We start from the raw sequence: 27,917 nt of genomic DNA on the forward strand, positions 1-27,917 counted from the left end.
GCTGCAGAGGTGTCGGTCCATGGTCACCTGGCTCTGTTGTTGCTGTGCCCACGCATCCCGAGGCAGAACATCACGATGGGGACAGTGTGGCGAAGCAAAGCAAATCACTTCATGCTGGAGAGAAGGCCGCAACCCGGCAGAGGAAGCTGGAGGAAGGATGTACGTTCCAGGCACTCTTCCGAAGAGAGCTACTCTCTCAGATGGGGTGCACATCCTGCTTTCTTTCTTGTCCTAAGAATGCCATTAATTGGGGCTGGAGAGATAGCTCAGAGGTTAAGAATACTGACTGCTCTTCCAGAGGTCCTGAGTTCAATTCCCAGCAATCACATGGTGACTCACAACCATCTGTAATGAGGTCTGGTGCCCTCTTCTGGCATGCAAGCATACATGGAAGGAATGTTGTATACATAATAAATAAATAAATAAATCTTTTAAAAAAAAAAGAATGCCATTAATTTGAAGTGGCTTTAATTAGATTAATCAATGGATTAACCTGTTGATGAAGTCAGAGCTCTTATGATCCAATCACTTTCTAAAACCCCATCAGCAGTCAAGCCTGTGACACAGGGCCCTTCGGGTGGCATTTTAGATCCAAGTCATAGCATTTTTGTATAGTTTGAATGAGAACAGCCCCCACTGGCTCAGATATTTCAACACTTGGTCCCCAGCTGGAGAAACTCTTTGGGAAGGATTTGGAGGTGTGGCCTTGTTGGAGGAGGTGTGTCACTGGGGGTTGGTCATTGGGCTTCAAGAGCCTCCACCATTCCTAATGTGCTCCCTCTGCCTTCTTGTTCAAGATGTGAGCTTTCAGCTGTCTCTTCCCTCCACCATCATGGACTCTGGCCCTGAAATTAGACATTTTCTTTTACAAGTTGCCTGAGGCATGGTGTTTTATCACAGCAATAGAAAAGTGACCAAGACAATTTCCCCCAAATAAATAAAAGATGAGGGCATTGTGGCACACACCTGCTGTGGAATGTTCCCTTACACTACATGAATATATGTTACTGTGATTGGCTTAATAATGAAGCTGGCGGGCCAATAACTGAACAGAAAAAGGTTAGGCAGGAGAGCCAGACCAGGAGAACGCTGGGAGAAAGAAGGGCAGAGTCAGGAAAGTCAGAGGAGACACAAGTCAACCACTGAGGAAGCAAAACATAGAGAAAATGAAGTAACAAGCCATGAGCTACATGGTGAGGCATAAATAAGAAATATGAGTTAAATTTTTAAAAGATTGGGGCTGGAGAGATGGCTCAGAGGTTAAGAGCAATGCCTGCTCTTCCAGAGTTCAATTTCCAGCATCCACATGATGGCTCACAGCCATCTGTAATGAGATCTGGTGCCCTCTTCTCGCCTGCAGGCATATATGTAGACAGAACACTGTATATATAATAAATAAATAAATAAAAATCTTAAAAAGATTTATTATTTATTATGTATACACTATTCTGCCTGCGTGTATGCCTGCACGCGAGAAGTGGACACCAGTTCTCATTACAGATGGCTGTGAACCATCATGTGGATGCTGGAAATTGAACTCTGGAAGAGCAGTCAGTGCTCTTAACCTCTGAGCCATCTCTCCAGCCCCAAAATATGTTTATTTAAGTGTAAGAGTTAACTAGTAATAAACCTGAGCTATCAGCCAAGCATTTACAACCCTCTGTGTTGGTTGGTTATTTGGGACCAGGCAGTTGGAACAGGAAACGTCCATTTACACAGACCTTTAACCACAGGACTCCGAGCCAGAGACAGGAGAATCTTTGTTAGTTTGAGGCCAACCCAGTTTAAATGGCAAGTTCCAGGACAAGCCAGGACAACACAGAATAATCCTGCCTCAAAATAAACAAACAAAGGACATTTGTGAAGTGAATATTTGACTATTTCCTATTTCTTTTTTTAAAGATTTATGTATTTTATGTACAGAATGTTCTATCTGAACGTATAACTTTATGCCAGAAGAGGGCATCAGATCCCTCTATAGATGGCTGTGAGCCACCATGTGGTCACTGGGAACTGAACTTATGTCCTCTGGAAGAGCAGCCAGTGCTCTTAACCTCTGAGCCATCCCTCCAGCCCCTATTTTTTACTTTTCATGAGACAGGGTCTCGAGTAGCTCACTCTGGCCTTGAACTAGTAAGGCGACTGAGGGTGACCGTGAATTTAGATCTCATCTCTGCATCCCTGCTTCTGGGATTACTGGCATGTTTCGCTACACACAGTTTCTTTTCGTGTTAATGGAAGCAGCACGTAGGGCTTCCTACATGCTAGGTAAATGCCCTACCAACTAAGCCACATTCCCTCGGCTGAATGTTTCATTCCTCAGTGCCTAGAGTTTCTTCCTGTTTCCCACAACCGGTTGATATCTTGGTTTTGTAATTGCCAATGCCGAGAACGACACTTTGTATAATGCATTGTACAAAATGGCCAAAGTACGTTAAGGACCATTTCAGGAATTGTTGGAAATTCTGTCCCAGTCCTAAGCTCAATTACAGCCCGTGGTTATTTGTACCGTCCGTGTACTATGTTACTACGTTTCTGCACTGCAGGACATTTGTGAGCTGGGCAAGGGCCTGGAGATTTAAACACCCCAAAACACACAGACAGAGACAAGGGTTATCCTTGAAACAAGAATGCCCCCCTTAGTGTGTCCCAGGGCAGCTTATATATGGATCCTTAACTGATAGCCACGCCCCAGCCAAACCCACCAGAAACCACTCCCCTGCCATCAGGAACTCCTGAGGGTCTCCTGCTCAGAGCAGCTGCAAGCACAACAAGTTGTTTACAGGAAATTCAAGGTCTGGGTCCACAGCCCCCAACAGTTAGTATTTATTTTGGAGACAGGGCTCACCTGGTAGCCAAGGCTGGCCTTGCCCCTCAGTGCTGCTGGCTCCTCCTACCTCACTGTCCTCAGTGCTGGGACCGTAGGTCTGAGCCACCGTGCGCAGCTTCCTTGGCCTCTTTCTATGTAAGGACCCTTTAGATTCTTGACGGTATCTTTTGTTTCTTATTGGTTTTCTTACCTCCAGCTAAATGTTTGTAGATCTTCTCATCATTCTTCAAGTGGCTTAGCTGACAATCCCTACTGTTTCCCCGGCCTCTTTCAGCTGTCCCTGGTCCAGCGTGTCACTGTGTGTGGTCTAGAGAGAGTAACAGATTACAGGTGGAAGTATCATTTAGCTCCTCCCGAACGCTATATCTATTAGTGGAGCAAAAGAGAAAATAACCCACCCAGTCAAGTCCTGAGTACATAGACAAGAGAAACAAATCCTCATCAACACACTGTCCTTTTTTTTTTTTTTTTTTTTGGTAGCACTGAAGATTTAATGTGGGCTTTGTGTATGCCAGGCAAGCACGGTCCCATCAAGCTCCATCCTCAGCATGAATTGTTCATAATAGCCCCAAGATGGAAGCAGCCAATAACCATCAATGAAAGAATGACTTTATAAGATGTAGTGTATTGAAAGAGTGGATGCTGTCCGACGATAAAATGAATGCAGGGGCTGTTGAAATGTCGCAGCTGGTGAGAGTGTTTGCCATTCAGGACCTGAGTTTGATTCCCAGAACACAGCGAGCCATGGTGGGAAGAAGAACCAACTCTTGAAAATGATACTCTGATCTGCACACACACACACACACACACACACACACACACCACAATGCCTTCTTCTGACCTCCTCGAACACCAAGCATGCCGGTGATGCATAGACAGATGTACATACAGGCAAAACACTCGTGCACATAATAGTTACTGAAGAAGACTTCCTCACACATATGGCATCCTTACATATGCATACACACCGCACACATGTACACACACACACATCAAACACAGAACATGCACACATACCATGCACATGTACACACACACCACACACATGTACACATACATACCACACACATGCACATACACATACAGAGAGACACACACACAGAAAGAATGAAAGTTAATATATTGTTATGGTAAGGACCCAGCTTGAGTCTGCTGGGTAAGCGCCCTGTTTGCTCCCCGTCCTCCTACATCTCCAGCATTGCCACAGGTAAATAAAACCATTAAAGCACTCCGTGGTAGGAAAGTACCGGCTTTTCTTTTCAGAGGCAGCCACGGCTGTTCCTGTCCTGCACTCCTGGGCTCAAACCATCCTCTTCTCTGGGCAGCTGAGACTGCAGCGTGAGCGAGCATAGGCGCCGACCTTGCCTGCCGCCTTTGCGTGCCTGTTAGGTTGAGATAAAGCAGGCTGGACAGAAGCCATCCTTCTCCTGAGAGCCTCTTCCCTCTTACCCAGGGCTTGGGCTCCAAGTCCCAGCTGCCACCCTGGGTCACAATTCTGTCAGTGTCTGTGAGTCCTCAGTAATTACACTCTGCTGTCCTGAATCCGTCTCTCTTCTCTCAACACCTGCCTGTGGGTTATTTTACCGTGGATTTCCCAATGCAGATACCAGAAAACACTGGACTTTAGTAACTGTCATCAAAGCGTAGCTGTGAGCTATAAGGGAAGAGTCAGGCAACTGTGTTGTTGTTGTTGTTGTTACTTTGATCCAGCTGTAACCCAGAGTGGCCTTAAAATCACAAAGACCTTGTTTCAGTCTCTAATTTTTTTTAACCTTTCTAAACATTTAATCCCAGCAGTAGGCAGGCAGAGGCAAGCAAATGTCCATGTGTCTGAGATCAGCCTGGTCTACAGAGCGAGTTCTAGGACAGCCAGGGCTATTACACAAAGAAACCCTGTCTTGAAAAACAAAAACAAACAAACAAAACAAAACAAAAATTAGCTTTCTAGCTGGTTGTGGTGGCTCTCAAACCTTTAAATCCAGCACTCGGGAGGCAGAAGCAGGAGGATCTCTAAATTTGCAGCCAACATAATCTACAGAGTGAGTTCCAGGATAGCCAGAGCTACACAAAGAAACCCTATCTCAAAAACCCAAGAAAAACAAAAAAAAGAAAATTGTTCCCTCTTCTCCATGTTTGTGCACATGCACACACACACACACACACACACACTCACACTGTTGCTACTACTACTACTACTACTTTTAAAGGATGCAGGCAATTGAACACATGCATAGGAAGAGATCAGGGAGAGTCGTGAACTTTTGTTTAAAGTTGGAATACGTACAATCCCTTCCACCTTCCACTGGGACTGAGAGAGATCTTATTTGTGTTTTGTGAAGCCTTCCCTTTTCTGTTTGTTTGTTTGTTTGTTTTTTGGCTTTCTAGAGTCCCAGACACGTACGGCCTCTTTTGTGTTTTGCTTTTGTTTTTGAATTACAGTTTTATATTTGTTAGTATGAAAGGAATGCACCCCAGAGGCTCTGGCATCTGCACACTTGGTGCCCAGCTAGCAGTGGGGTTGGAGGAGCTCTAGGAGATGCAGCTTTGCCCTCCGGGAATGGCTAAGCACTGACAACAGTGCAGAAATGTGATGGCACAGCGGGACCAGGACGTCAGGGGCCTGAGAGGGAAGCCCACAATGTTTGCTTGCATTCTCCCAGGCTTCTCTGGTCAGTCTTCCCATCCTGCAAAACAAAGGTAGGCCCCTTTCAGAACTGAGAGCCTTATGCAAAACAGACAGACAGAGAAGATTAGTTGGTGTGACCTTCCTTAAAGAAGAGCAATTTTAGCTTCCGTGTCTTGCCTTGGGAAGGTAAGTTATGAACAGTGGGAAAAACAGAATATATATTTCTTACATCCTACCCACAGGTGCACACCTTGCTTCAACAAAAGCAAAATTTAATCAGCTAAATATTAAACCTCTGGCCTGTCTTATAATTCTCACTACCTGAACTCAAGAGTTGGAATCTATGCAAAGACAGAGCCGGTTGGTGGTAGTGCGCGCACGCCTTTAATCCTAGTACTCAGGAGGCAGAGGCAGGTGGATCTCTGAATTAGAGGCCAGTCTGATCTACAGAGTGAGTTCTAGGACAGCCAGGGATACACAGAGAAACTGTTTCAAAAAAAAAAAAAGTCAAAACAAAATAAAAATGGAATCCACACAAAGAAGAAAGGAGAGAACAGACTCCTCACAATTGTTCTCTGACCCTCACTGTTCCAACACAACATGCAGGCACACACAGTAAGAACTAAATTTAAATAATTAAACCTCTGAGATGTATTTATCTACCTTATTATTTATTTTGAGTGTGTGTGCGTTCATGAATTAATGTGTGCCGCTTGTGTAGGAGTTCCGGGAGGCCAGAAGAGGTTGTGGGATTCCTGGAACCGCAGTTACAGATGGTTGCCCGATGCTGGTGCTGGGAACCGAACTCAGGTTAAGGCAAGTGCATTTAACTGCAGGGCCTTCATCCCATTGCTAGGATTACAAGTTTGTGTCACTGTGCCTGGCATTTTTACATGGATTCTGGGGCTTGAACGCGGATCCTCGTGTTGCAAGGCAAAGCCCTTTGCCAACTGAGCCATCATCCGAGTCACTGTATTACTTTCTACAAAGGTGTAAAGATACAGGAATAATAGGTTTTTGTTTGTCATTATTGTTTTGTTTTGTTTTTTAGGATGAAGCACTGTTACAGGGTTTTGTGACAGGGGCTTTGTGTGTATGTTGCTATGTTGTTTTTTGAGACAGGGTTTCTCTGTGTAGCCCTGGCTGTTCTGGAACTCACACAATCTGCCTGCCTTTGCCTCCCCCGTGCTGGGATTAAAGGTGGGCGCCACCACTGCCTGGCTTGTTTTGTTGTTTTAAAGAAGGCCTAGTGCAGCCAAGGCTGGCTTTGAATTTGCGTGTAGGGAGAGATGCCCCTGAATTTCCGACCCTCCTGCCTCCACCTTCTGAGAGCCAAGATTACAGAAGTGCACAGCCATGTCTGGTTTTACCCACTGGGATTGAACCCAGGACTCTGTGCATGCTAGGCAAGCGCTCTGCCAACGGAGCTCCACCCTAGTTTCAAATGGAGGTTTTTTTTTTTTAAGGAAAGACTTTAATATGGCTCAAACACAGAAGTAGGAAGTGAGGGCAGGGAGATCAGGCATTCAAGGCCACCCTGAGCTACGTATTGAGTTCAACGTCAGCATAGGCTACATCAGACACTGCTTCAAAAATAAAAATAGGGTCAGCAAGATGACCCAGTGGGTAAGGTGCTGGCCACGAAGGAACCCACAAGGTGGAAGGAGAGAAGTAAATCCTGCAAGCTGTCACCTGACTTCCCTACATGTGCCATGTACACACAACACACACACACACACACAATACAGACACAATACACACAGTGATGATGGCTGGGCTTGCTCCTTCCAGCATGAGTGTCTTAGGGGACAGGTACCTTTACCCTTTACGTTTAGACAGCCCTGTTTGGTTTTCTTTTGTTTTTTTTTATTAAATTTTTTAATTTTTATTTTTTTAAAGATTTATTTATTATGTACACAGTGTTCAGCCTCCATGTATGCCTGCAGGCCAGAAGAGGGCACCAGAACTCATTACAGATGGTTGTGAGCCACCATGTGGTTGCTGGGAATTGAACTCAGGACCTCTGGAAGAGCAGTCAGTGCTCTTAACCTCTAAGCCATCTCTCCAGCCCCTCTTTTGTTATTTTTTTTTAGATAGGGTTTATATTTTGTAACCGGAGTTGGCCTGGAGCTCAGACTGACCTCAGATTCTCATTAATCCTTCTGTCTCAGCGTTACAATTATTGGGATTATAGGTACTCAGCAAAAATAACTGATGTATAGAGTCATGAAACCACCACTGTATTCAAGATGAACACGTAGGTCTCCCCAAAACTGGCTCTTATCCCCACACTGTCACTCCTACCCTGTCCCGAGACACCACAGCCTACCTTTCTGTTATTATAGAGCGTTTCTATTATAGTGCGTTTTCTAGGATAAATGAAATTCTACAGGGTATTTTTTATCTTAGATTCTTTTTACCCAGTATCTCTGGGTGCATGCTGCATATATTAACTGCTGACTCCTTTAATTGGTCAGTAGGAGCCTATTGTATGGTTGTTTGGGGTTCATCTGCTGAGAGGGACATGCGAGTCATCTCAGGATCCCCACTCTTGTACACTCTGGATATTTTTCTCATTCTGGGATTACAGGTGTTCAGCACCAGTCCCTGCATGACAGATGATACTCAATAAAGCTGTTAAAACACTAATCTGGGGGGGTAGCGGAAAGCTAAGGACTAAACCCAGGGCTTCACGCATGCTACGCTTGTGCTTCACCACTGAGGTAACCTCAAAACGCTAAATGGTTGGGTTTGGTTTTGTTTTCCTCTATAAGGGAGCTGGAGATCAAACCCAGGGCCTCCTGAGGAATAAGCATGAGATCTGCCATCGATTCGCCTTTGGGCTCTGTTCCACCTTGGTGTTGGTTTTGTTTGTTTGGAGACAAGGTCTCACGCAGCACAAGCTGGTTTTGAGTTTACTGTGTATCTAAAGATGGAGAATGACTGCCCTCCTGGCCCTATTTCCTCCTCCGCGCCCTCCACCCTGAGGGCTAGCGCTGGCAAACTGGGCTGCACATCTTTTTTTTTTTATTTCAAAGATTTTTATTTATTATACATACAATGTTCTGCCTGCATGTATGCCTGCAGGTCAGAAGAGGACACAAGATCTCATTACAGACGGTTGTGAGACACCATGTGGGTGCTGGGAATTGCACTCAGGAAGAACAGCCAGTGCTCTTAACTGTTGAGTCTGGGCTGTAATTAATCTCTAAAAATCAACTTTAGAATTAGACTAGGTGTTGCATACCTAGAATTCCATACTTGGGTGGTAGAGGCAGGAGAATCTGGAGTTCAAGGTCGTTCTCCGCTACAAGGAGCGTTTGGGCCAGCCTGGGCTAACTCAAAAGTTAAAAAAAAAAAAAAAGCTTTGGGTGTGGTGGCGCACACTTTTAATCCCAACTCTTGGGAGAAAGTGAGAGAGGGAGGGGGATCTCTGAGTTCCAGGCCAGTCAGGTGTACACAGTGAGACTCTGTATCAGAAAGAAGAGGAAGGCATATTGGGGAGGAGAAACAATGTGATCAAAATATACTGTATGAAAAGAGTTTATTTAATTTTTTATGTCGAGTCAGGGTTTTTCTGTGTGACAGCCCTGGCTGTCCTAGAACTTGCTCTGTAGACCAGGCTGGCCTTGAACTCACAGAGATCCACCTACCTCTGTCTACCAAGCACTGGGGTTAAAGGCATGTGCCACCACCACCTGCCTATTATTTTTATTGTACTACAGCTCCTTCTGAAACGCTAGATGAGCACTTCCCACACTTTGTGCACCGCATTGTATTGTTTGCTCTGCGATTCAGAACGTTCCGAATCCTAGACATGGTGGTGCACCCTGTGATCACAGCATTTGGGAAGTGAAGGCAGGCTGATTGCCAACCGGAGAGTTCCTGAGGCTATGTAGCTAGCGTGTTCAGTCAGTGAGCTACACTATAGGACTGGATTGTAAAACCAAAGGGTTGAAGATGTCATTTAGTGATTGGGTACTTCTAGTGTGTACAAGGCTTTATCCAAAGCACTATTAACAAACAAACACAACAGAAAAAAACGCCAGGCAGTGGTGGCACACGCCTCTAATCCCAGCAGAGGCAGAGACAGGAGGATCTATGTGAGTTCAAGGCCAGCAGAGCAAATTCTAGGACAGCCAGGGCTATTACACAGAGAAACCCTGAAAAGAGAGAGAGAGACAGAGACAGAGAGAGACAGACAGACAGACAGACAGACAGAGACAGACAGAGACAGACAGAGACAGACAGAGAGGAAGGAAGGAAGGAAGGAAGGAAGGAAGGAAGGAAGGAAGGAAGGAAGGAAGGAAGGAAAAGAAAGAGCCAAACAGAAATAACCTCTTCAATGAAATACCGTCACTTTTTATTATCGTTGTTTTGACAAGGTCTCCTGTAGCCCAGATTGGCCTCAACCTATGAAGCTGAGATGACTTCAGCTCCTGATTCTCCAGCTCCTGATTCTCCGGCTTTCATTTACCAAGCGTTGGGGTCACAAGACTGTGTCAACATGCCTGGCTTCACACTTTCTGTGTTCTGAGACAGGGTCTCTCTAAGTAGCCCTGGCTGTCTTGGAACTTGGTAGGTATATCAAGCTGGATTTAAGATTAGAGATCTGCCTGTCTCTTCCTCCTGAGGGCTGAGATTAAAGGCTTGCACCACCATGCCTAATTTCTCTCTCTTTCTCTCTGATAGGGTCAAACAAACAAAAGGCAGAAAACAAAAAATAAACAAACAAAAGAAAGGTCTTAGTAGGTCACCCTGGCTTACCTGGGACTTGCTGTGTAGATCAAGCTGGTCTCCAAGTCAGAAATCTGCCTGCTGAATGCTGGGGTTAAAAGACCTGTGCCTCCATACCCAGCTATGAAACAAGACCCTGCTACATAGACTACACTGGGCTTTATATTGATATATTTATATTGATCTATTCTCTTGCTTCTGTTAAGTAAGTGAGATTATAAGTGTGTGCCATCATTCCTGACTTGAATTTTTTTTTTGGCGGGGGGGGGAGGGAGGGCGTTTCTTTGTGTAACCAGGAACTCACTCTGTAGAGCAGACTGGCATCAAACTCACTCATATCTACCTGCCTCTGCGTCCCAAGTACTGGGATTAAAGGCATGTGCCACTACAATCTGGCAAAATAAAAATAAATCCTTTTTTAAATTATAAAAAATTAGTATTTTTTTTTTTTTTAAAAAAAAGGCCATGTGTGGTGGTACATACATCCAATCTCAGCACCGGGGAGGCAGAGACAGAAGGATCTCTGTGAGTTCCGGGACAGTCTGGTCTACATAAAAAGTTCTAGGACAGTGCAGACAGTGGTGGTACACGCCTTTGATCCCAGCACCGGGGAGGCCGAGGAAGGTGGATCTCTGTGAGTTTGAGGTCAGTCTGGTCTACAGAGCGAGTTCCTGGACAGCCAGGGCTGTTACACAAAGAAACCCTATCCCCCCAAAAAACAAGAAAAGTCAGGTCCATCCTTCTTTCCTTCTCACACTCTTATTTTCTCCTTCCTTTCTCCCCCCCCCATAGGATTATCTGTGGTATACTTTATACATTTATTTATATGTTTGTTTATGCACCATTCTACCTCCATGTATCCCTGCAGGCCAGAAGAGGGCGCCAGATCTCATTACAGAAGGTTGTGAGAGCCACCATGTGGTTGCTTGAATTGAACTCACGACCTCTGGAAGAACAGCCAGTGTTCTTAACCTCTGAGCCTTCTCTCAGCCCATTTTCTCCTCTCTTGACACAGCTTTTTATCTTACCCTGTACCCTCGGCTCCTGGACCTCAGTGACTCACTAGGCAGCCCTTGCTGACCTTGGCTTCTCCTGCCGCTGGCCTGGGATGAGCAGGGCTCCCTGTGAAGCTCTTACTCTGAAACTCACTATATAAACCAGGCCGGTTTCTGACTTGGAGTGATCATCTCGTCTCTTCGTGCCCGGATCACAGAAGGGCAGCCCCACATCCGGTTTATATACTTTATTTCTACCTATTTTCTTATGTTTTGCTGCAGAAATAGTAAGCTTGATCCCCGTTGCTGTTCCGAATCCCTTTTAGGATGTTCTATGTTAAGCAAATATGCACTATATTGCTCCTATAAGCTTAAAACTCATAGCAAAACAACTAAGGGCCCAAAGATAAAGGCTCACAAACCTGAACTGTTCCAGACACTGCCTGCCTCCCTTTCTGTAACACACCAGCTTGGTAGGCATGCTCCTGCCTCAGACACTTTGTCTCGTCACTTCCAGTGAAGGAAAGGTCTTTTCTCATTTATCCAATTGGCTTCTTGGCCTTTACAATCCCCCTTCTCTTTTTGGGGGGAGTGGTGGTCTCATAAAGCTTTGAACTCCTTGCGTACCCAAGGATGATCGTGAACTCCCGGATCCTATGCTTCTGCTTCCTAAATTCTGGGATTACAGGTATGCACCACTATCCCTAACTTTCCTTCCTATTTTTTAGGTTTATTGTTAAGCATTATCAGTAGTTAAGTCTATTAAGAAGTAGAGATGACTCACTGGTTACGAGCACTGACTGCTCTTCTGTAGGCCATAGGTTTAATTTCCATTTACCTACATGGTGGCTAACAACCATCGGTAATTCCAGTTCCAGGAGATTCGAGGCCCTCTTCTGACCTCCACAATCACCATGGGGTACACATACATACATGCAAGCAAAACACTCATACACATAAAAATAAATAATTTTTAGAAGCAATGGCTTCCCTGGGAATGGGTATGGTGGCACATACCTTTGATCCCAGCACTGGAGAGGCTGAAGGAGGAGAAGGATCTCTGAAATGCAGGCCAGGCTGGTCTACAGAGTGAACAAGTCTGAGAGTTGGGGCGGGACGGGCAGGGGATGCTACCCGGAGTGATCTGTAGATGTGGTTCAGTTGGTGGAGTGTATGATGGACAAGCGTGAGCCCTGGCTTCCGTCCCCAGCACCATGTACTCAGGTGTGGTAACTGTGCCTGCAATCCCAGCGCTGAAGGTGACAGCAGGGCCTGAGGAAATTCAAGGTCCCCCAGTGAGTCTGAGGCCAGTCTAGGCTACAAGAGACCATGTCTCAGAAACAAACGGGTGTGAGAGCTGTTAAGAGCTGGTACTGCGGGGGCTGGAGAGATGGCTCAGAGGTTATGAGCACTGGCTGCTCTTCCAGAGGTCCTGAGTTCAATTTCCAGCAACCACATGGTGGCTCACAGTCACCTGTAATGAGATCTGGTACCCTCTTCTGGCCTGCAGGCATACATGGAGGCAGAATGTTGTATACATAATAAATAAATAAAACTTAAAAAAACAAAAAGTTGCCGGGCGGTGGTGGCGCACGCCTTTAATCCCAGCACTTGGGAGGCAGAGGCAGGTGGATCTCTGTGAGTTCGAGGCCAGCCTGGCCTACAAGAGCTAGTTCCAGGACAGGCACCAAAAACTACAGAGAAACCCTGTCTCAAAAATCAACAAAAAAAAAAAAAAAAAAAAAAAAAAGTTGGTACTGCTCTCTAAAGGAGCTTGGTTTCTAGCGCAATTCCAGGGGACCTGACACATGGACTCTTCGGGGACCTCCACCCATGTCATATATACACTTATTCATGAACACAAGTAAAAATAAAAAAATTCTTGTTATTATTTTTTTTTTCTAAACAGGGTTTCTCTGTGTAGCCCTAGGTATCTGGGAATTTATTCTATACCAGATTGGTCTCGAACTCATAGAGATCCATCTGTTTTTGCCTCGTAAATACTGGGACTAAAGGTGTGTGCCACCACACTTGGCTTTTTTAGATTCTTAATCAGTTGGCTTTGTGTAACATAGGCCTTGGACTCTGAAGGAAGTTCAAGTTCCAAGTACATAAGAAATGAATATTTACTGAACAAGGCTGGAGAGATGGCTCAGCAGTTAAGAGCACTGGCTGCTCTTCCAGAGGACTCAGGTTCCAAGTCTAGCAATCACACCTCAGTAACCAGTCTCAAAAAAACGGGAGTAAACCCAGTTCCAGGGGATCTGGTGCCCTCTTCTGGCCTTCATGGGCACTGCATGGTGCGACGCACAGACATACCAGCAGGAAAAATACCCATACACAGAAAATAATATTTAAAAATTATTGAACAGATACATTTATATTCTAATGCCAATTTTTTCATTTATGGTCTAATTTGATAAGACTATTTAACTCATTTGTGATGGCTAAAGAAATTCCATTTTATGCCAGGCATCCATCTTGGTACCCATTGTCTCTGACTCCAGTCCCTGGAAGATAAGCTCTCAGTAACCCTGATTCAGTGACTATCTAACTTGTTATGATTAATTGCATTTTTTTGTTTCTGTAACTTGCTTATACAGAAACCCCAAAATTGTTTTAAGTTGCTTTAACCAGTTAACTTGGTAGAACAAACAAGTTTTTTTCTTGCTTGCGTAGATATTGAAGGTCTTCTTGTGGTTTTCCCCTTAAAAGCTCTTTCCTGAACTGGAGAGAGATGGCTCAGAGGTTAAGAGCACTGACTGTTCTTTTTTTTAAAAAATATTTATTTATTTATTTATTATTATGTATACAATATTCTGTCTGTGTGTATGCCTGAATGCCAGAAGAGGGCACCAGACCTCATTACAGATGGTTGTGAGCCACCAGGTGGTTGCTGGGAATTGAACTCAGGACCTTTGGAAGAGCAGGCAGTGCTCTTAACCGCTGAGCCATCTCTCCAGCCTCCGACTGTTCTTCCATAGGTCCTGAGTTCAATTCCCAGCAACCACATGGAGGCTCACAACCATCTGTAATGAGATCTGGTGCCTTCTTCTAGCCTGTAGGCATACATGCAGGCAGGACACTCTATACATAATTAATAAATAAATTAAAAAAAAACTTTCCCATACTCCTTGAAACCTGAGACTGGGCTTAAAGGCTATTTTTCTGCTAGCAGCTTTAAAGTATAATTCATTGAGTCTATGGTCTTTTCTCAGAGGTCACAAACTCCCTAACACATTAAGTGGATGTATCCATATCCCTTATGGTAACTGCAAGAATAGACTTTGGGAACCAGCAAGATAGCTCAGTGGATAAGGGTGCATGCCATCAGGCCCGATGACCACAAACACACACACAATAAATATAATAGAAAAATTTAAAGAGGAGGGCAGAGAGATGACTCAGACTTCTTGTCCTTGCAGAGAACTTGGGTTCAGTTCCCAGCACCCACATGGCCACGTGGCAGCCCACCACTATCTGGGTGCCCACATGGCGGCCCACCACTAACCAGCGCCCACGTGGCGGCCCACCACTAACCAGCGCCCACTTGGCGGCCCATCACTATCCATGACTCCAGTTCCTGATCTGACTCTCTCTTCTGACTTCTAAGGTTGCTAGGTACACATGTGGTGCACAAAAATACTTGCAGGCAAGATACCCATACACAAAAAACTAAAAAAAATGAATATTAAAAAAGTTTTGGTGCCCATCAAAATCCCAGAAAATTCTTCAAAGACCTCGAAATAATGGTACTCAACTTCATTTGGAAAAGCAAAAAACCAGAATAGTCAAAACAATCTTGGGCAATAAAAGAACTTCTGGAGGCATCACAATCCCCAACTTCAAACTCTTACTACAGAGCTACAGTACTGAAAACAGCCTGGTACTGGCATAAGAACAGACAGGAGGACCAATGGAACTGAACAGAAGACCCAGATATCAATCCACACATCTTTGAACACCTGATATTTGATAAAGAAGCAAAAAATATCAAATGGAAAAAAGAAAGCATATTTAACAAGTGGTGCTGACATAACTGGATATCAACATGTAGAAAAATGAAAATAGACCCATATCTGTCACCATGCACAAAACTCAAGTCCAAATGAATCAAAGACCTCAACATAAAGCCAGCCACACTGAACCTTATAGAAGAGAAAGTGGAAAGTACACTTGAACACATTGGCACAGGGAACCACTTCCTAAATATAACCCCAGCAGCACAGACACTGAGAGAAACAATTAATAAATGGGACCTCCTGAAACTGAAAAGCTTCTGTAAAGCAAAGGACATGGTCAACAAGATAAAACGATAGTTTACAGAATGGGAAAAGGCCTTCACTAACCCCACATCAGACAGAGGTCTGATCTCCAAAATATACAAAGAACTCAAGAAACTGGACACCAAAAGATCACATAATTCAATAAAAAAAATAATGGAGTACAGACCTAAACAGAGAACTCTCAACAGAGGAATCTAAAATGTCTGAAAGACACTTAAGGAAATGTTCAACATCTTTAGTCATCAGAGAAATACAAATCAAAACAACTCTGAGATTCTATCTTACACCTGTAAGAATGGCCAAGATCAAAAACACTGATGACAACTTATGCTGGAGAGGTTGTGGGGAAAAGGGAACACTTCTGCATTGCTGGTGGGAATGCAAGTTGGTACAACCCCTTTGGATGTCAGTGTGGCGATTTCTCAGAAAAGTAGGAAACAACCTTCCTCAAGACCCAGTAATACCACTTTTGGGTATATATCCAAAGGATGCTCAATCGTGCCACAAGGACATGTGCTCAACTATGTTCATAGCAGCATTGTTTGTCATAGCCAGACCTGGAAACAACCTAAATGCTCCTCTATTGAAGAATGGATAAGAAAAATGTGGTACATTTACACAATGGAGTACTACACAGCAGAAAAAAATAATGACAGCTTGAATTTTGCAGGAAAATGGATGAAACTAGAAAACATTATTTTGAGTGAGGTAACCCAGACACAGAAAGACAATTATCACATGTACTCACTCATAGGTGGTTTTTAAACATAAACAAAACCAGCCTACAAACCACAATCCCAGAGAACTTAGACAACAACATGCACACTAAGAGAGACTTACATAGATCTCTTGGGAAGTAGAAAGTATAAAAAGACAAGATCTCCTGAGTAAATTGGGAGCATGGGGATCTTGGGGGAGGTTCCTGTGGAGGTCGCAGACTCTGAGTCAGGTCGTTGGCTCACCCCTTGTCTGCCAGTGTCCCAGGATTGGGTTGGCTCCCAGGGCTGGATTTGCTCCTGGCTTCTGCTCCCGGTGGAGCTTGTTTCCTTCTTTTGATTTTTCGAGACAAGAGTTTCTCTGTGTAACAGCCCTGGATGTCCTTAACTAGCACTTGTACACCAGGCTGGCCTCAAACTCAGAGATCCACTGGCCTCTGCCTCCTGAGTGCTGGGATTAAAGGTATAGGTCCCCACTGACCAGCCCAGCAACTTACCCTTTTCAAGTAGGTGATGGGATCTGTATCTTAGGTGACTTTCCCAGAGGTGGCAATTGATTGGCTGAAAATGGGATAGGCTAACTCTAGAGGCTGATGTTGGTCAGAATCTAGCTGACCTTGAACTCCCAAATGCTCATATAACAAGCAGGGCAATTTTGGATTATCAAGGGGACGGGGCGGGGGATTCACCAAGTATTTTGAACTGGAGTTATAGCCGTGAGCTGCCATGTATGTAAATGTGTCAGGAACCAAAACTAGGTCCTGATAGCGTAGCCAGTATTTTAGTCACGCCTTCTTCGGAGTCTCCCACATTTTTAGTTAAGTCTATATAAATGCAACACATGTATGAATTGCAATCTCAGGGGCAAAAGGAAGGAACTGCAACCCTTCAAAATAAGGTTTGGGATGAATGTGAACCACGGTGTGGGTAACTCAAGTTGAAGCCAAGCAACAAGTACTTTTGGTTTCTGTGTAGCCTTAGTTGTCCTGGAACTCACCCTGTAGACCAGGATGGCCCCAGGACTCCTGAGTGCTGGGATTAAAAGCTTCTTTCCAGCTCCACTATTAACTGTTTTTTATTTTTGTTGAGCACTACATTTTTCTCTGCTCCCCTCCCCCAAGGTCCCCATGCTCCCAATTTACTCAGATCTTGTCTTTTTCTACTCCCCATGTAGATTAAACTATACAAATCACTATTAATTCTTAATGCTAAACCTTTAATCAGAAAATACCTACAGAAAAAACCCAAACTACTCTGCACTGAATTAAGTAACTATTTGGGACAGACTGAGGATTATAGGTGCTTTTTTTTTGGTTTTTGGAGACAGGTTTGGAGCCTGTCCTGGAACTAGCCCTTGTAGACCAGGTTGGTCTTGAACTCAAGAGATACGTGCCCTCTGGGAGTGCTGGGTAGCGTGTGCCACCACCTGGCAGGTGCTTGTTTCTATCCCAGACCCTCAGTATAAAGACCTGACCCTTGCAAACTGTCCTCTGAAGGGCTTCATGTGCTGAGCCAAGCAGTCCTCGGCGAGGAAGAGTAAGTTCCTAACTTAATGTGCACTAGTGTAAAGGTGCCAGATGCCCAGGAACTGGAGTCACAGTTGTGAGCTGCCATGAGGGTTCTGGAAGAACAGTCAGTGTTCCCAACCGCTGAACCGTTTCTCCAGCCCCCATGAACAAGTTTCATTTTTTTAACTAGCTCTTGTAGACCACGTTAGCCTCAAACTCAGAGATCCACCTGCCTCAGCCTCCCAAGTGCTGGGATTAAAGGTGTGCGATGATCTTAAAGATGCTGGAAAATCACACCTGTAATTAATTTCAGCACCAAACCCACCAAAAAAGCCTGGGCCAGACCCCTTACTTCAAACCCACAAATATAGAGGGCAACAATAGACAGGGGCAAACTCCAGCCCATAAAAACCTCTTGGCTTTAGTTTCTGATGAGGGTTTGCCAACAGGATCACCTCCACAACTGGTACAGACTATAGTCCCTCCTATTGACCATATCCCCTTTTAGCCCAAGGCACCAACTGCCTTAGCTTTCAGAAAAATGTTAACTGGCTACTTAGCTGGGTGTGCTTTTATCTTACCAGTTAGAGACATAAATTTAAAGCTAGTAAGGTATCTGACCATGTACCCCCAAAATCCAAAGGGAAAACAATGAAAAACACACATAATCTAGAACTCACATAAAATTAAGTCAAGTTGGGGCTGGAGAGGGCTCAGAGGTTAAGAAAACTGGATGCTCTTCCAGAGGTCCTGAGTTCAATTCCCAGCAATTGATTTGGTGGCTCACAGACATCTAGAATGAGGTCTGGTGCCCTCTTCTGGCATGCAAGCATACATGGAAGAAAGTTGCACATATAATAAACCTTAAAAAGAAATTAAGTTGAGCCTGTCAATCCCAAGGCTGGGGAAGCATAAACAGGATCCCTGGAGTTCAACAGGTTCATCAACCTGCAAAACATGAGGTGTACGGAGTACAGTGCCCAAAAAATACCAAGTTTGTTCTGCCTTACGGTCTCCAAAAGCACACAGAGAAAATGAAGTAACACAATTCACACCTGGCAAAAACACACTCAAACGCTACATAATGTATAAGTTCCATTTTATTTTTCCAAGGTGTTCTCTTCTATCTTTATGAAGCCACGTTACATGGGCTTTGGTGGAGGTCGTGGGGCAGCACCCTGAAAAAAATAAGAGATGAAGTAAATTAATACTAAGTATCTAACGTTGGTGCAGCAGGTTCACTTAATCCAGTATTCCAGAGACAGAAAAATCCTGGGTCAGCTAAGGCCACAGTGAAACTGTGGTGAACAAATAAAAACACCCACCACTATCAAGAGATGCGGATCTCTACAAAACCCCAAACCTGTTCATGATGAATCCATGGAGTTCACTTACAGCACTTACCAGTAACAAGCCGAGGGCCACCCAGATATGGCCACGAGCATCACAGAACCAAAGAACCCACCCGGAACCTCCATCACCACTAACAATGGTTTCGGGTCATAAGCCATATGGAATAGTATGGTTCAGGCAAGACACCATACTATTCCACTGGAAACGGTCTACCAAGGAAAAACAAGCAAAACTGACTTACAGCAGGTCTAAATCGTGGTGGGGGCGTTCGGTCCTTCCGAGCTTCCCGAGATCGATTCCTGACTACCTTGCTATGGATAGCACAGCTCACGCAGTAATGCAGCTTGACATAGAGTTTGGGGAGCACATAAGCTGAAGAACAGAGCAGCAGTTAGGACATAAGCCCGTTCCCCACCATCCCCTCACTTAGGCACACCCACAAAAACCTGCTCAAAAGGCCACCAGTAAGCAGTCTCAACCTGAATAAACACCCCCCGTGAAGCAAGCCCACCTTGCCAGCATGGAAACCAAGCTTACATATACTAAGGTGTAAGTCCAACTTTTGGGTGAAACGTTGCCATTCAAAAGGCTGAACACCACTTGAAGCCAGACCACACAGTAGCAGTAAGAACAGCTCAAGTCGGGGAGTCCAACTGTGTCTGCAGGTCGAATGCCTAGCAATTCTCACTTAAGAAACTCAGTCGGGTGTTGTGGCCTATGTTTTGAAACCCAGCATTAGGGAGGCATAAACTAGGGTTTCTGTTCTAAGTTCCAAAACTTACTGCCTGCACTCTGCCATATTTACAACTCAGTCTGAGCATGTTTTATTCAAAGTAGTAGTTGAATGAACTATGTCTATCAAACGTCCATCTCTTACAGTTTCTTACAGATTTTCCCTCTTCTAAACCGGCAGTCAAAGGCATGGGATGCAGGCAGGGTTTGCCTAGCATGCAATCCACCCAAAAAGAAAAACCATCAAGTTCAAACCTCAACGTTAAGACTGCTTACTATGCCATAAAAGACAGCCTCTGCCCAAAGCTAAATATAAACCAAAGGTAGCCATGGCCCCGCGTTCATTCCTCACCCCTATACACTTACCGTCAAAGACACTTGCTTCGGATATGTCCCTGACGGCGGCGGCCTCTACGATGTTCCGAATGACGAACTTCTTAATGGCCTTGTCCTTAGGCACGCAGCGGGCGCAGTTAGTGCAGCGAATTGGCTGCACATGGCCGCGGCCCTTTTTGGCACGGCCGTTGTTTCTCCTTTTTTTGGTCTGAACATGAAAAAAATATCTTACTAAAAATGGGGTGCGACTTACTCAGCCTCAGCAATTTCCGGCCATTCACCGCCCGCAGCCCCAGCAAAGCGAGCCACACAAATCCCAGGCATTTTAACCCCGGGCTCAGGAGTACATGCTGCCCCTTCCTCCTCTGAGGCTCCGACTCCCGAGTCCCCACGGCCCGAGAGCCTACTTCCCACTCATTGCTCAGGCTCGCGCTCTCTCCACGCGGCGACACTCACCATCTTGGAGCCAAGTCCCGAAAGAGGATCCGGCTCCTCGCCGGCCACTCTTATATAGTACGAGATTCCTACGCTCACGCCGGGGAGAAAGAAAAAATTTAGAGATGTGTAATTGTACTTAATATTAGCAACTGCTGTACTCAAATTTATCTAATTATTTAGCGTTTCTGATAAAATGTAGGTTTAAAATAAGTCCTTACAAATTACCTGTGGAGCAAAGTATCAACGGGACTATTTTACCTGCTGGCGGAAGACTAAAAGTTATAAGTTTACGAACCAGGAAGTAATTCCGACCACTATAACATCCGGTTCACGTTGTCTCTAGAGCGGAAGTTATCTAGAATTCGGTCTCAGGATGCATGCACACTCCCTATTACGAGAGGCCGAGAGAGATGCATTGTGGGAGTTGTAGTATGAGTCGAAGAGGCTCTGGTCTGGAGGAGACAGACTAAAGGCGGCGCTACACCACCGTAAGACGCCATGACTTCATTTCTTTGAAATTTGTGTTCTAGGCATAAGAATAAGAAATAGAAGACCCGTGAGGAAATAAACCATTTTGTAAATTCATCCTTTCCAAATAAAAGCTTCAGCCGGACATGGTAGCACAGGCTTTTAATCCCAGCACTCGGGAGGAAGAGGCAAATACATTTCTGTGAGTTCAAGGCCGTCCTGGTCTACATTAGGATTACAGGTTAGTCAGAGCTACACAGTGAGACCCTGTCTCGAAAAAACAAAAACAAGCAAAGCAAATAAAAGTTTCAACGAGACAAATGTTCTATTGGTGGGACTATTTGTTTTGTTTTGAACCACTTTTTTTTTTCCCCTCCAGACAATGTGTCTTAAATGTAACCCTGCCTATCCTGGAGCTGCTGTAAACCAGGCTGGCCTTGAACTCAAGAGAGTGCAGGCCTCTGCCCTTAGGATTAAAATGCTGAGATTGAAATGCCGGGAGTGCTGAGATAAAAAATGTATAACTCCACACCCAGCTTGTTTGAACCCCCTTTTTATTCCAATGTCCTGTTAGCCCAGGGGAAGCTCTGTAGTTAGTAGCTTGTATTACCAACTCAATTTAACTGAGCAAGTCTATCAGATAGATAGTTATTATCACTTTATTTTGAAACATAGTCATTTAGTCCAGGCTGGCCTAGAACTCTGTTTGTAGCCAAGTGTGTCCTTGAATTTCTTGTCTTCTTGAGTCTGTCTCCCAAGTGCTGGAATTACAGGGAACCCAGAGTAATCATGAAACTCAGGGTAAAAGTGTTAGTCTTATAAGCCTAAGGACTGGATTTCAATTTCTAGAAGTCATGGAAAAGGCTAGAAGTCATGGAGGTGGCACACATCTGGAATTGCAGTACTGCTGGGTGAGAGCAGGTGTGGGAGGAACGGGGAGGTGGTGGTGCTCACAGGACAGCATGCCTGGGGCAGTGTGTGGTCGCAGGGAGGAGAATGCATCTAGCCAAGGCAGACAGCTGGAACTGGCTTTTGAAAGTTGTCATCTGGGGGCTGGAGAGATGGCTCAGCGGTTAAGAGCATTGCCTGTTCTTCCAAAGGTCCTGAGTTCATTTCCCAGCAACCACATGGTGGCTCACAGCCATCTGTAATGAGGCCTGGTGCCCTCTTCTGGACTGAAGAAAGAATACTGTATACATAATAAGCAAATAAATATTTAAAAAAAAAGAGAGAGAAAGTTGTCATCTGACTTCCACACACTTGCTGTGGCACAAACATTTTTTAATGTTAATTTTATTTTGCATGTATAAGTGTTTTTCGCAAATATGTGTATGTACGCCACATGCATGTCTGGTGCCCAGAAAGATCAGAAGAGCTAATCCAACCCCATGGGACTAAAGTTACAGATGGTTATGAACCACCCTGTGGACGCTGGGAACAGACCCTGGGTCCTCTGCAAGACTAACAAGTGCTCTGGCATCCGCCTTTAATCCCAGCACTCGGGAGGCAGAGGCGGTGGATCTCTGTGAGTTCAAGGTCAGCCTGGGCTACAAGAGTGCCAGGACAGGCTCCAAAGCTACACAGAGAAACCCTGTCTTGAAAATCCGAAAAGAAAAAAAAAAAAGACTAATAAGTACTCAAAACCTCTGAGCTATCTCTCCATCTTTTAAAAAAAGTTCATCATAGCTGGACAGTGGTGGCACACGCCTTTTATCTCAGCAATCAGAGGGCAGAGGCAGGCAGATCTTTGTGAGTTCAAGGCCAGCCTGGTCTACAAGTGTGGAGGGCCTGGAGGGCCGCAACCACATTCTCCATTACTTCAAGGGACAGAGGTAGAGATTGACCTCTGTGACCTCAAGGTGTGGTAGTACACGCCTTTAATCCCAATGCCTGGGAGGTAGAGACAGACAGATCTCTGTGAGTTCAAGGTGTTGTAGCACACGCCTTTAATTTCAGCATTGGGGAGGCAGAGACAGTGGGACTATAATGCGCATGTGCTTGGTAACTTTCCACTGCTGTGTCCCTGCCTACTGCCGAGAGGTAGTAGGTTGATGGGCAGCGGACCAATCCAAGAGTGACACGTCCGAAGCGAGGACTGTTTCCTATATAAGGGATGGGTTCCCCTTATTCTGGGTCTCAGCTTTGTAAGCTTATGCTCTCTCTCAAGACGCATTAAAGGTTTTCTGCAGAAGGATCCTAAGTGTGTTCTTGCTGGCGAGATGGTAGCGTGGGATATCTGGTGCTGACGCCGGGGGACCCTGACCACTGCTCGCACCGCCGGAGATCCCTTGGACACAAGGAGGATTCAGAACTGCAGGTCTGTATGCTCAGAGAGGTATGACTATTCCTGGACTTTTTGATTTGGGGCTTGACTTGTCTCTGCCTTGGGAAGGTTTCGTAGAGGCCTTGGTACTTTTAGCAGTTCTCTTATTTTTTCTTTTGGGATCTCTTTGGAATTGCTTAGAAGATGAATCCTGCCAGGCGGTTGTTGCAGAAGGACGAAGTATATTGGAGGAAGTCCAGGATAGCATGTCAGAAACTGAGCGCAGTGAGAGGTTGGGTGCACGCAAGAAAAGGACAGTCCCAGATAAGAAAAAAGGACCCCCCGGTGGTTCTAAGAAAATAAAAACGGGGGAGAAGACTGACCTACAAGGTCAAAAGCTTTCTGATACCAACAACAAGAAAAAAGGAAAGAACAGCAGTTTATATCCTCTGCAGGAGCTCGAAGCTCTGCAAATTGAAAGTGACCATGAAAGTGAGCATGGAACGAAAGTTCTGGCTCGGGAGAAAAGGTAGAAGAACTAGATATAGAGAAGGAGGCAGAATTAGAAGAAGTGGCTAGATATGAGAGGGAAAGATATCCCCATAATGGGGCACGGCCTTCCAGCAGTAGGGCCGTGAGAAGGTCATCCCGCAGGGCCCATCTGCCTCCTTATGAGCTGCGCCCTCCCCCAACCGCCCCTCCGGCGCCTCCTTATGAGGAACGCCTTGGGCCAAAGACTTTTTCTTTTATCCTTGACAAGGTCAAGAGAAAGTTGCACCTGGCCTTCCCCCTTTAGGAAGGGGAGAACGGGCGGGTGCATGCACCTGTGGAGTACAACCAAATAAAAAAGTTAGCAGAGTCAGTCAGGAAGTATGGAGTGACTGCTAATTTTACCTTAGCCCAATTGGACAGATTGGCCTTGACTGCCTTGACTCCGGCTGACTGGGAGACAGTTACAAAAGTGTCGCTTGTCAGCATGGGTCAATATTTGGAGTGGAAAGCCCTGTGGCATGAGGCGGCTCAGGAACAGGCCAGAGCTAATGCTCAGGCCTTAACTCCAGAGCAACAACAATGGACCTTTGACCTCCTGACCGGTCGAGGGCGCTTCACCGCCGCCCAGACAAACTATCCTTATGGTGCCTACCGCCAGGTAGCCGATACAGCTATAAGAGCATGGAAAGCCTTGTCAAAAAAGGGAGAAAAGAGCACTCCACTCACCAAAATTATACAAGGGACTCAGGAGCCGTTTTCAGATTTGCAGTCACAAAAACGCCTTTTTAAAGGGCCAGACAAAAGAGTTTGCTTTAAATGTGGGAAGCCAGGACATTTAAAAAAGGATTGTAGGTCATCAGAAAAGGAGAGAGCGCCTCCTACCCTTTGCTCGTGCTGTGGTAAAGGTTATCATAGGACTGAGCTCTGCCGCTCCGTTAGGGATATCCATGGCAAGATCCTTCCACCATTAGGAAACCCACAGACTGATGGTCCAAAAAACGGATGATGGGCCCTCGGTCCCAGGGCCCCCAAAAATATGGGAACAAGTTCGTCAGGGCAACGACCGAGGGACCCTTGGAGGCAGAACAAGAATGGACTTGCATGCCTCCACCAACTTCCTATTGATGCCCCAAATGGGGGTACAGCCCATCCCTGTGCAGCTGCCTGAGCCCCTACCCCCTGGAAGCGTGGGCCTGCTTTTAGGGCGTGGCTCGCTTACCCTACAGGGACTGATTGTCCACCCAGGCCTTGTTGATAGTCAGCACACTGCTGAAATACAAGCCCTATGCTCTTGCCCTGATGGAGTTTTTTCCATCAGTAAAGGAGACAGGATAGCTCAGTTACTGCTTCTCCCGGCAGACATCCACCAGAGGCCGGAGAATAAATTAATGGGGTCAACAGGACAGGATTCGGCCTACTTGGTTGTTAGCCTTCAAGATCGACCCAAACTGCCCCTTTGGGTCAATGGTATATGCTTCGAAGGCATTTTGGACACTGGCGCGGACAAAAGTATTATCTCATCGCGCTGGTGGCCACGGTCCTGGCCCATTACCGAGTCGTCTCATGCCCTACAGGGCTTGGGCTACAGTGCAAGCCCCACCATTAGCTCCACCAGATTAACCTGGAAAACAGACGAAGGGCAGTCAGGATATTTTACACCATATGTCCTCCCCCTGCCAGTCAACTTATGGGGAAGAGACGTGATGCAGGGTATGTGATTGACCTTATCTAATGAATATTCATCTCAGGCCCAAGATATAATGATAAGAATGGGCCATAGGCCAAGAAAGGGCTTGGGTCGCTCCAAGCAAGGAATACGGGAGCCAATAAATCCTAAACCTAATATCAACAAACAGGGCCTGGGTTTTTCCTAGGCGCCACTGGGGCAGCACGGCCCATACCATGGAAAACTCCAGCCTTGTGTGTGACCAGTGTACCATATGAGAACTTTACAAAAGCGGCTAACCTGTCCCGAGAATTGTCTTTGTATCTTGCAGAAAATTGGACCGAGAATTTTGATGATTTGTTGTCCTCCTTGAGACAGTCCATCGTGACAATCAACTCCACGCGAGTGGACATAAGCTTGGCCGAAGGATTCCAGTCCTGGATTATGTCCTTCATCTCCTACTTCAAAGAATGGGTGGGGGTGGGAATGTTTGGAGCAGCCCTATGCTGTGGAATAGTGTTTCTCCTCTGGATGGTCTGCCGACTCAAATCCCAAAGCCGTAGAGACAAAGTGGTTATTGCACAAGCGCTGGCTGCCCTGGAACAGGGAGCCTCTACTGATGTGTGGTTATCTATGCTGAAGCAGTAAGGTTTATGCCAACCAGCTCCTGCACCCCTAGGACAGTGGTCCATTGCACAGGGTGGAGTGCTTGGCTTAGCTAGCCCTGAAGGTTGTCGAGCTGAAGAGCATCGCACAGAGAATGGCCCTCTCTGAGAGATATGTTGCCCTGCATAAGGGTTTCCTGCTGTATATTCCCTTTCCCAGAAAAATGGCAGAGGGCAGACCGGATAAGTTCCAGGTGTCATGAACCTAGGGGCAGATTCCGTGCAAGCCCATTATAATGTTTTCACTCTGGGAAGTGCGACCTCTATCTTTGCCTTCTGAGGGAGTTGCCTTTCTGCAAAGAAGTAAAAAAGGGGAAGATGGTGGAGGGCGCAACCACATTCTCCATTACTTCAAGGGATAGAGGTAGAGATTGACCTCTGTGACCTCAAGGTGTTGTAGCACACGCCTTTAATTTCAGCATTGGGGAGGCAGAGACAGTGGGACTATAATGAGCATGTGCTTGGTAACTTTCCACTGCTGCGTCCCTGCCTACTCCCGAGCCATCATCTGGGTTGATGGGCAGCAGACCAATCCAAGAGTGACACGTCCGAAGCGAGGACTGTTTCCTATATAAGGGATGGGTTCCCCTCATTCTGGGTCTCAGCTTTGTAAGCTTATGCTCTCTCACAAGACGCATTAAAGCTTTTCTGCAGAAGGATCCTAAGTGTCCTGCGGTAGCGCGGGACATACAAGGGCTAGTTCCAGGACAGGCTCCAAAGCTACAGAAAAACCTGCCTCAAAAAACAAAAAAACCCAACCCCCTCCCAAAAAAAAGTTCATCATTCCTAGCAATCAGGGAAATACAAATCAAAATACCTTTGAGATTTTTATCTTACCCCAGTCAGAATGGCAAAGACCAATGGGCAATAATCGCTGGAGGAGATGGGGAGCCCTCATACACTGTTGGTGGGACTGCAAACTGGTGCAGCCACCATGGAAATCATACAACTCAGCTACCACTCCTTGGTGAATACCAAAAGGACTCAACATCCTACTCTGACGATGCTTGCTCAGCCTTGCTCCTTGCTGCTCCAGTCACAACAGCCAGAAAATGGAAACCACCTAGATGTCTTACAACTGACGAATGGATAACGAAAGGGTGGTCCATATACACTATGGAATGCTATGCAGCTGTTAAAAAAAAAACAAGCAAGCAAGCAAACAAACGAAAATCATGAACTTTGTAGGTAAAGGGATGAAACTAGAAAAGGCCCTGTTGAATGAGATAACACAGACCCTGAAAGTTCACCCACGGAGAAAGCTCCTAGCTCTAACCTTCAAGGGTGAGCGCAGATCCTAGAGCAGAAATCAGGACGGTGCAGCAGAACCCTTGCCGGGACATGGGGACTGGAGGCAGTAGAGAAGACTGCTGCAGAGTACAAGTGACCTGATCAAGGAAACAGCAAAGGAGGGGCTGCTTGGGGAGGAGGAGGGAGGGAAATACAGAAGAAGGTGGGAGGAAGGGGACAGCAGGATACAATTGATCTGAGGGGAAATGGGAAAGGGAGCCTCTTTAGGGAAGGGGAGGGAGGAAAACATGGAAGAAGGAGGGAAATGAGTAAAATAACAAGAAGGATTTTTGGAAATGCCGTAGGAATCACACTATTAACTATTTACCCGAAATCCTATCATACACATAACTCCCTGTATAAATATGCACATATGTATTTTAATGACTCATCAGAGAGGATGTTCCCTCGAAGACCATCTAGCAAAAGCCCAATACTAAACAATGACAAGAAGAGAACCCTCTTTTGCATGTGTATGGTTTTTCTTTTTTTCTTTTCTTTTTTTTTTCTTTTTCA

At 45.5% G+C, this 27,917-nt stretch overlaps 1 protein-coding gene and 2 long non-coding RNA genes across 3 annotated transcripts; 1 reads left to right on the forward strand and 2 right to left on the reverse strand.

Moving 5' to 3' along the window:
- Positions 1-446: 446 nt before the first annotated feature.
- LOC148117740 (uncharacterized) lies at positions 447-4,190 on the reverse strand. The gene is made up of 3 exons (XR_015736783.1): positions 4,078-4,190; positions 3,021-3,137; positions 447-845 (listed from the first exon to the last, which is right to left on the reverse strand). It is a non-coding gene; the product is annotated as an uncharacterized LOC148117740 (long non-coding RNA).
- Positions 4,191-18,785: 14,595 nt separating this feature from the next.
- Rps26 (ribosomal protein S26) lies at positions 18,786-20,615 on the reverse strand. The gene is made up of 4 exons (XM_087901976.1): positions 20,576-20,615; positions 20,150-20,327; positions 19,293-19,423; positions 18,786-18,876 (listed from the first exon to the last, which is right to left on the reverse strand). The coding sequence occupies exons 1-4, from the start codon at positions 20,576-20,578 to the stop codon at positions 18,841-18,843; spliced, it is 348 nt and encodes a 115-aa protein (XP_087758102.1). The 5' UTR covers positions 20,579-20,615; the 3' UTR covers positions 18,786-18,840.
- Positions 20,616-20,898: 283 nt separating this feature from the next.
- LOC148117741 (uncharacterized) lies at positions 20,899-26,770 on the forward strand. Its single transcript, XR_015736728.1, has 3 exons — positions 20,899-21,266; positions 23,193-23,360; positions 25,778-26,770. It is a non-coding gene; the product is annotated as an uncharacterized LOC148117741 (long non-coding RNA).
- The last annotated feature ends 1,147 nt before the right edge of the window (positions 26,771-27,917 follow it).

This window comes from Myodes glareolus, chromosome 26 (genome assembly GCF_982192425.1).
Source record: "Myodes glareolus chromosome 26, mMyoGla1.1, whole genome shotgun sequence".
Classification (NCBI taxonomy): domain Eukaryota; kingdom Metazoa; phylum Chordata; class Mammalia; order Rodentia; family Cricetidae; genus Myodes; species Myodes glareolus.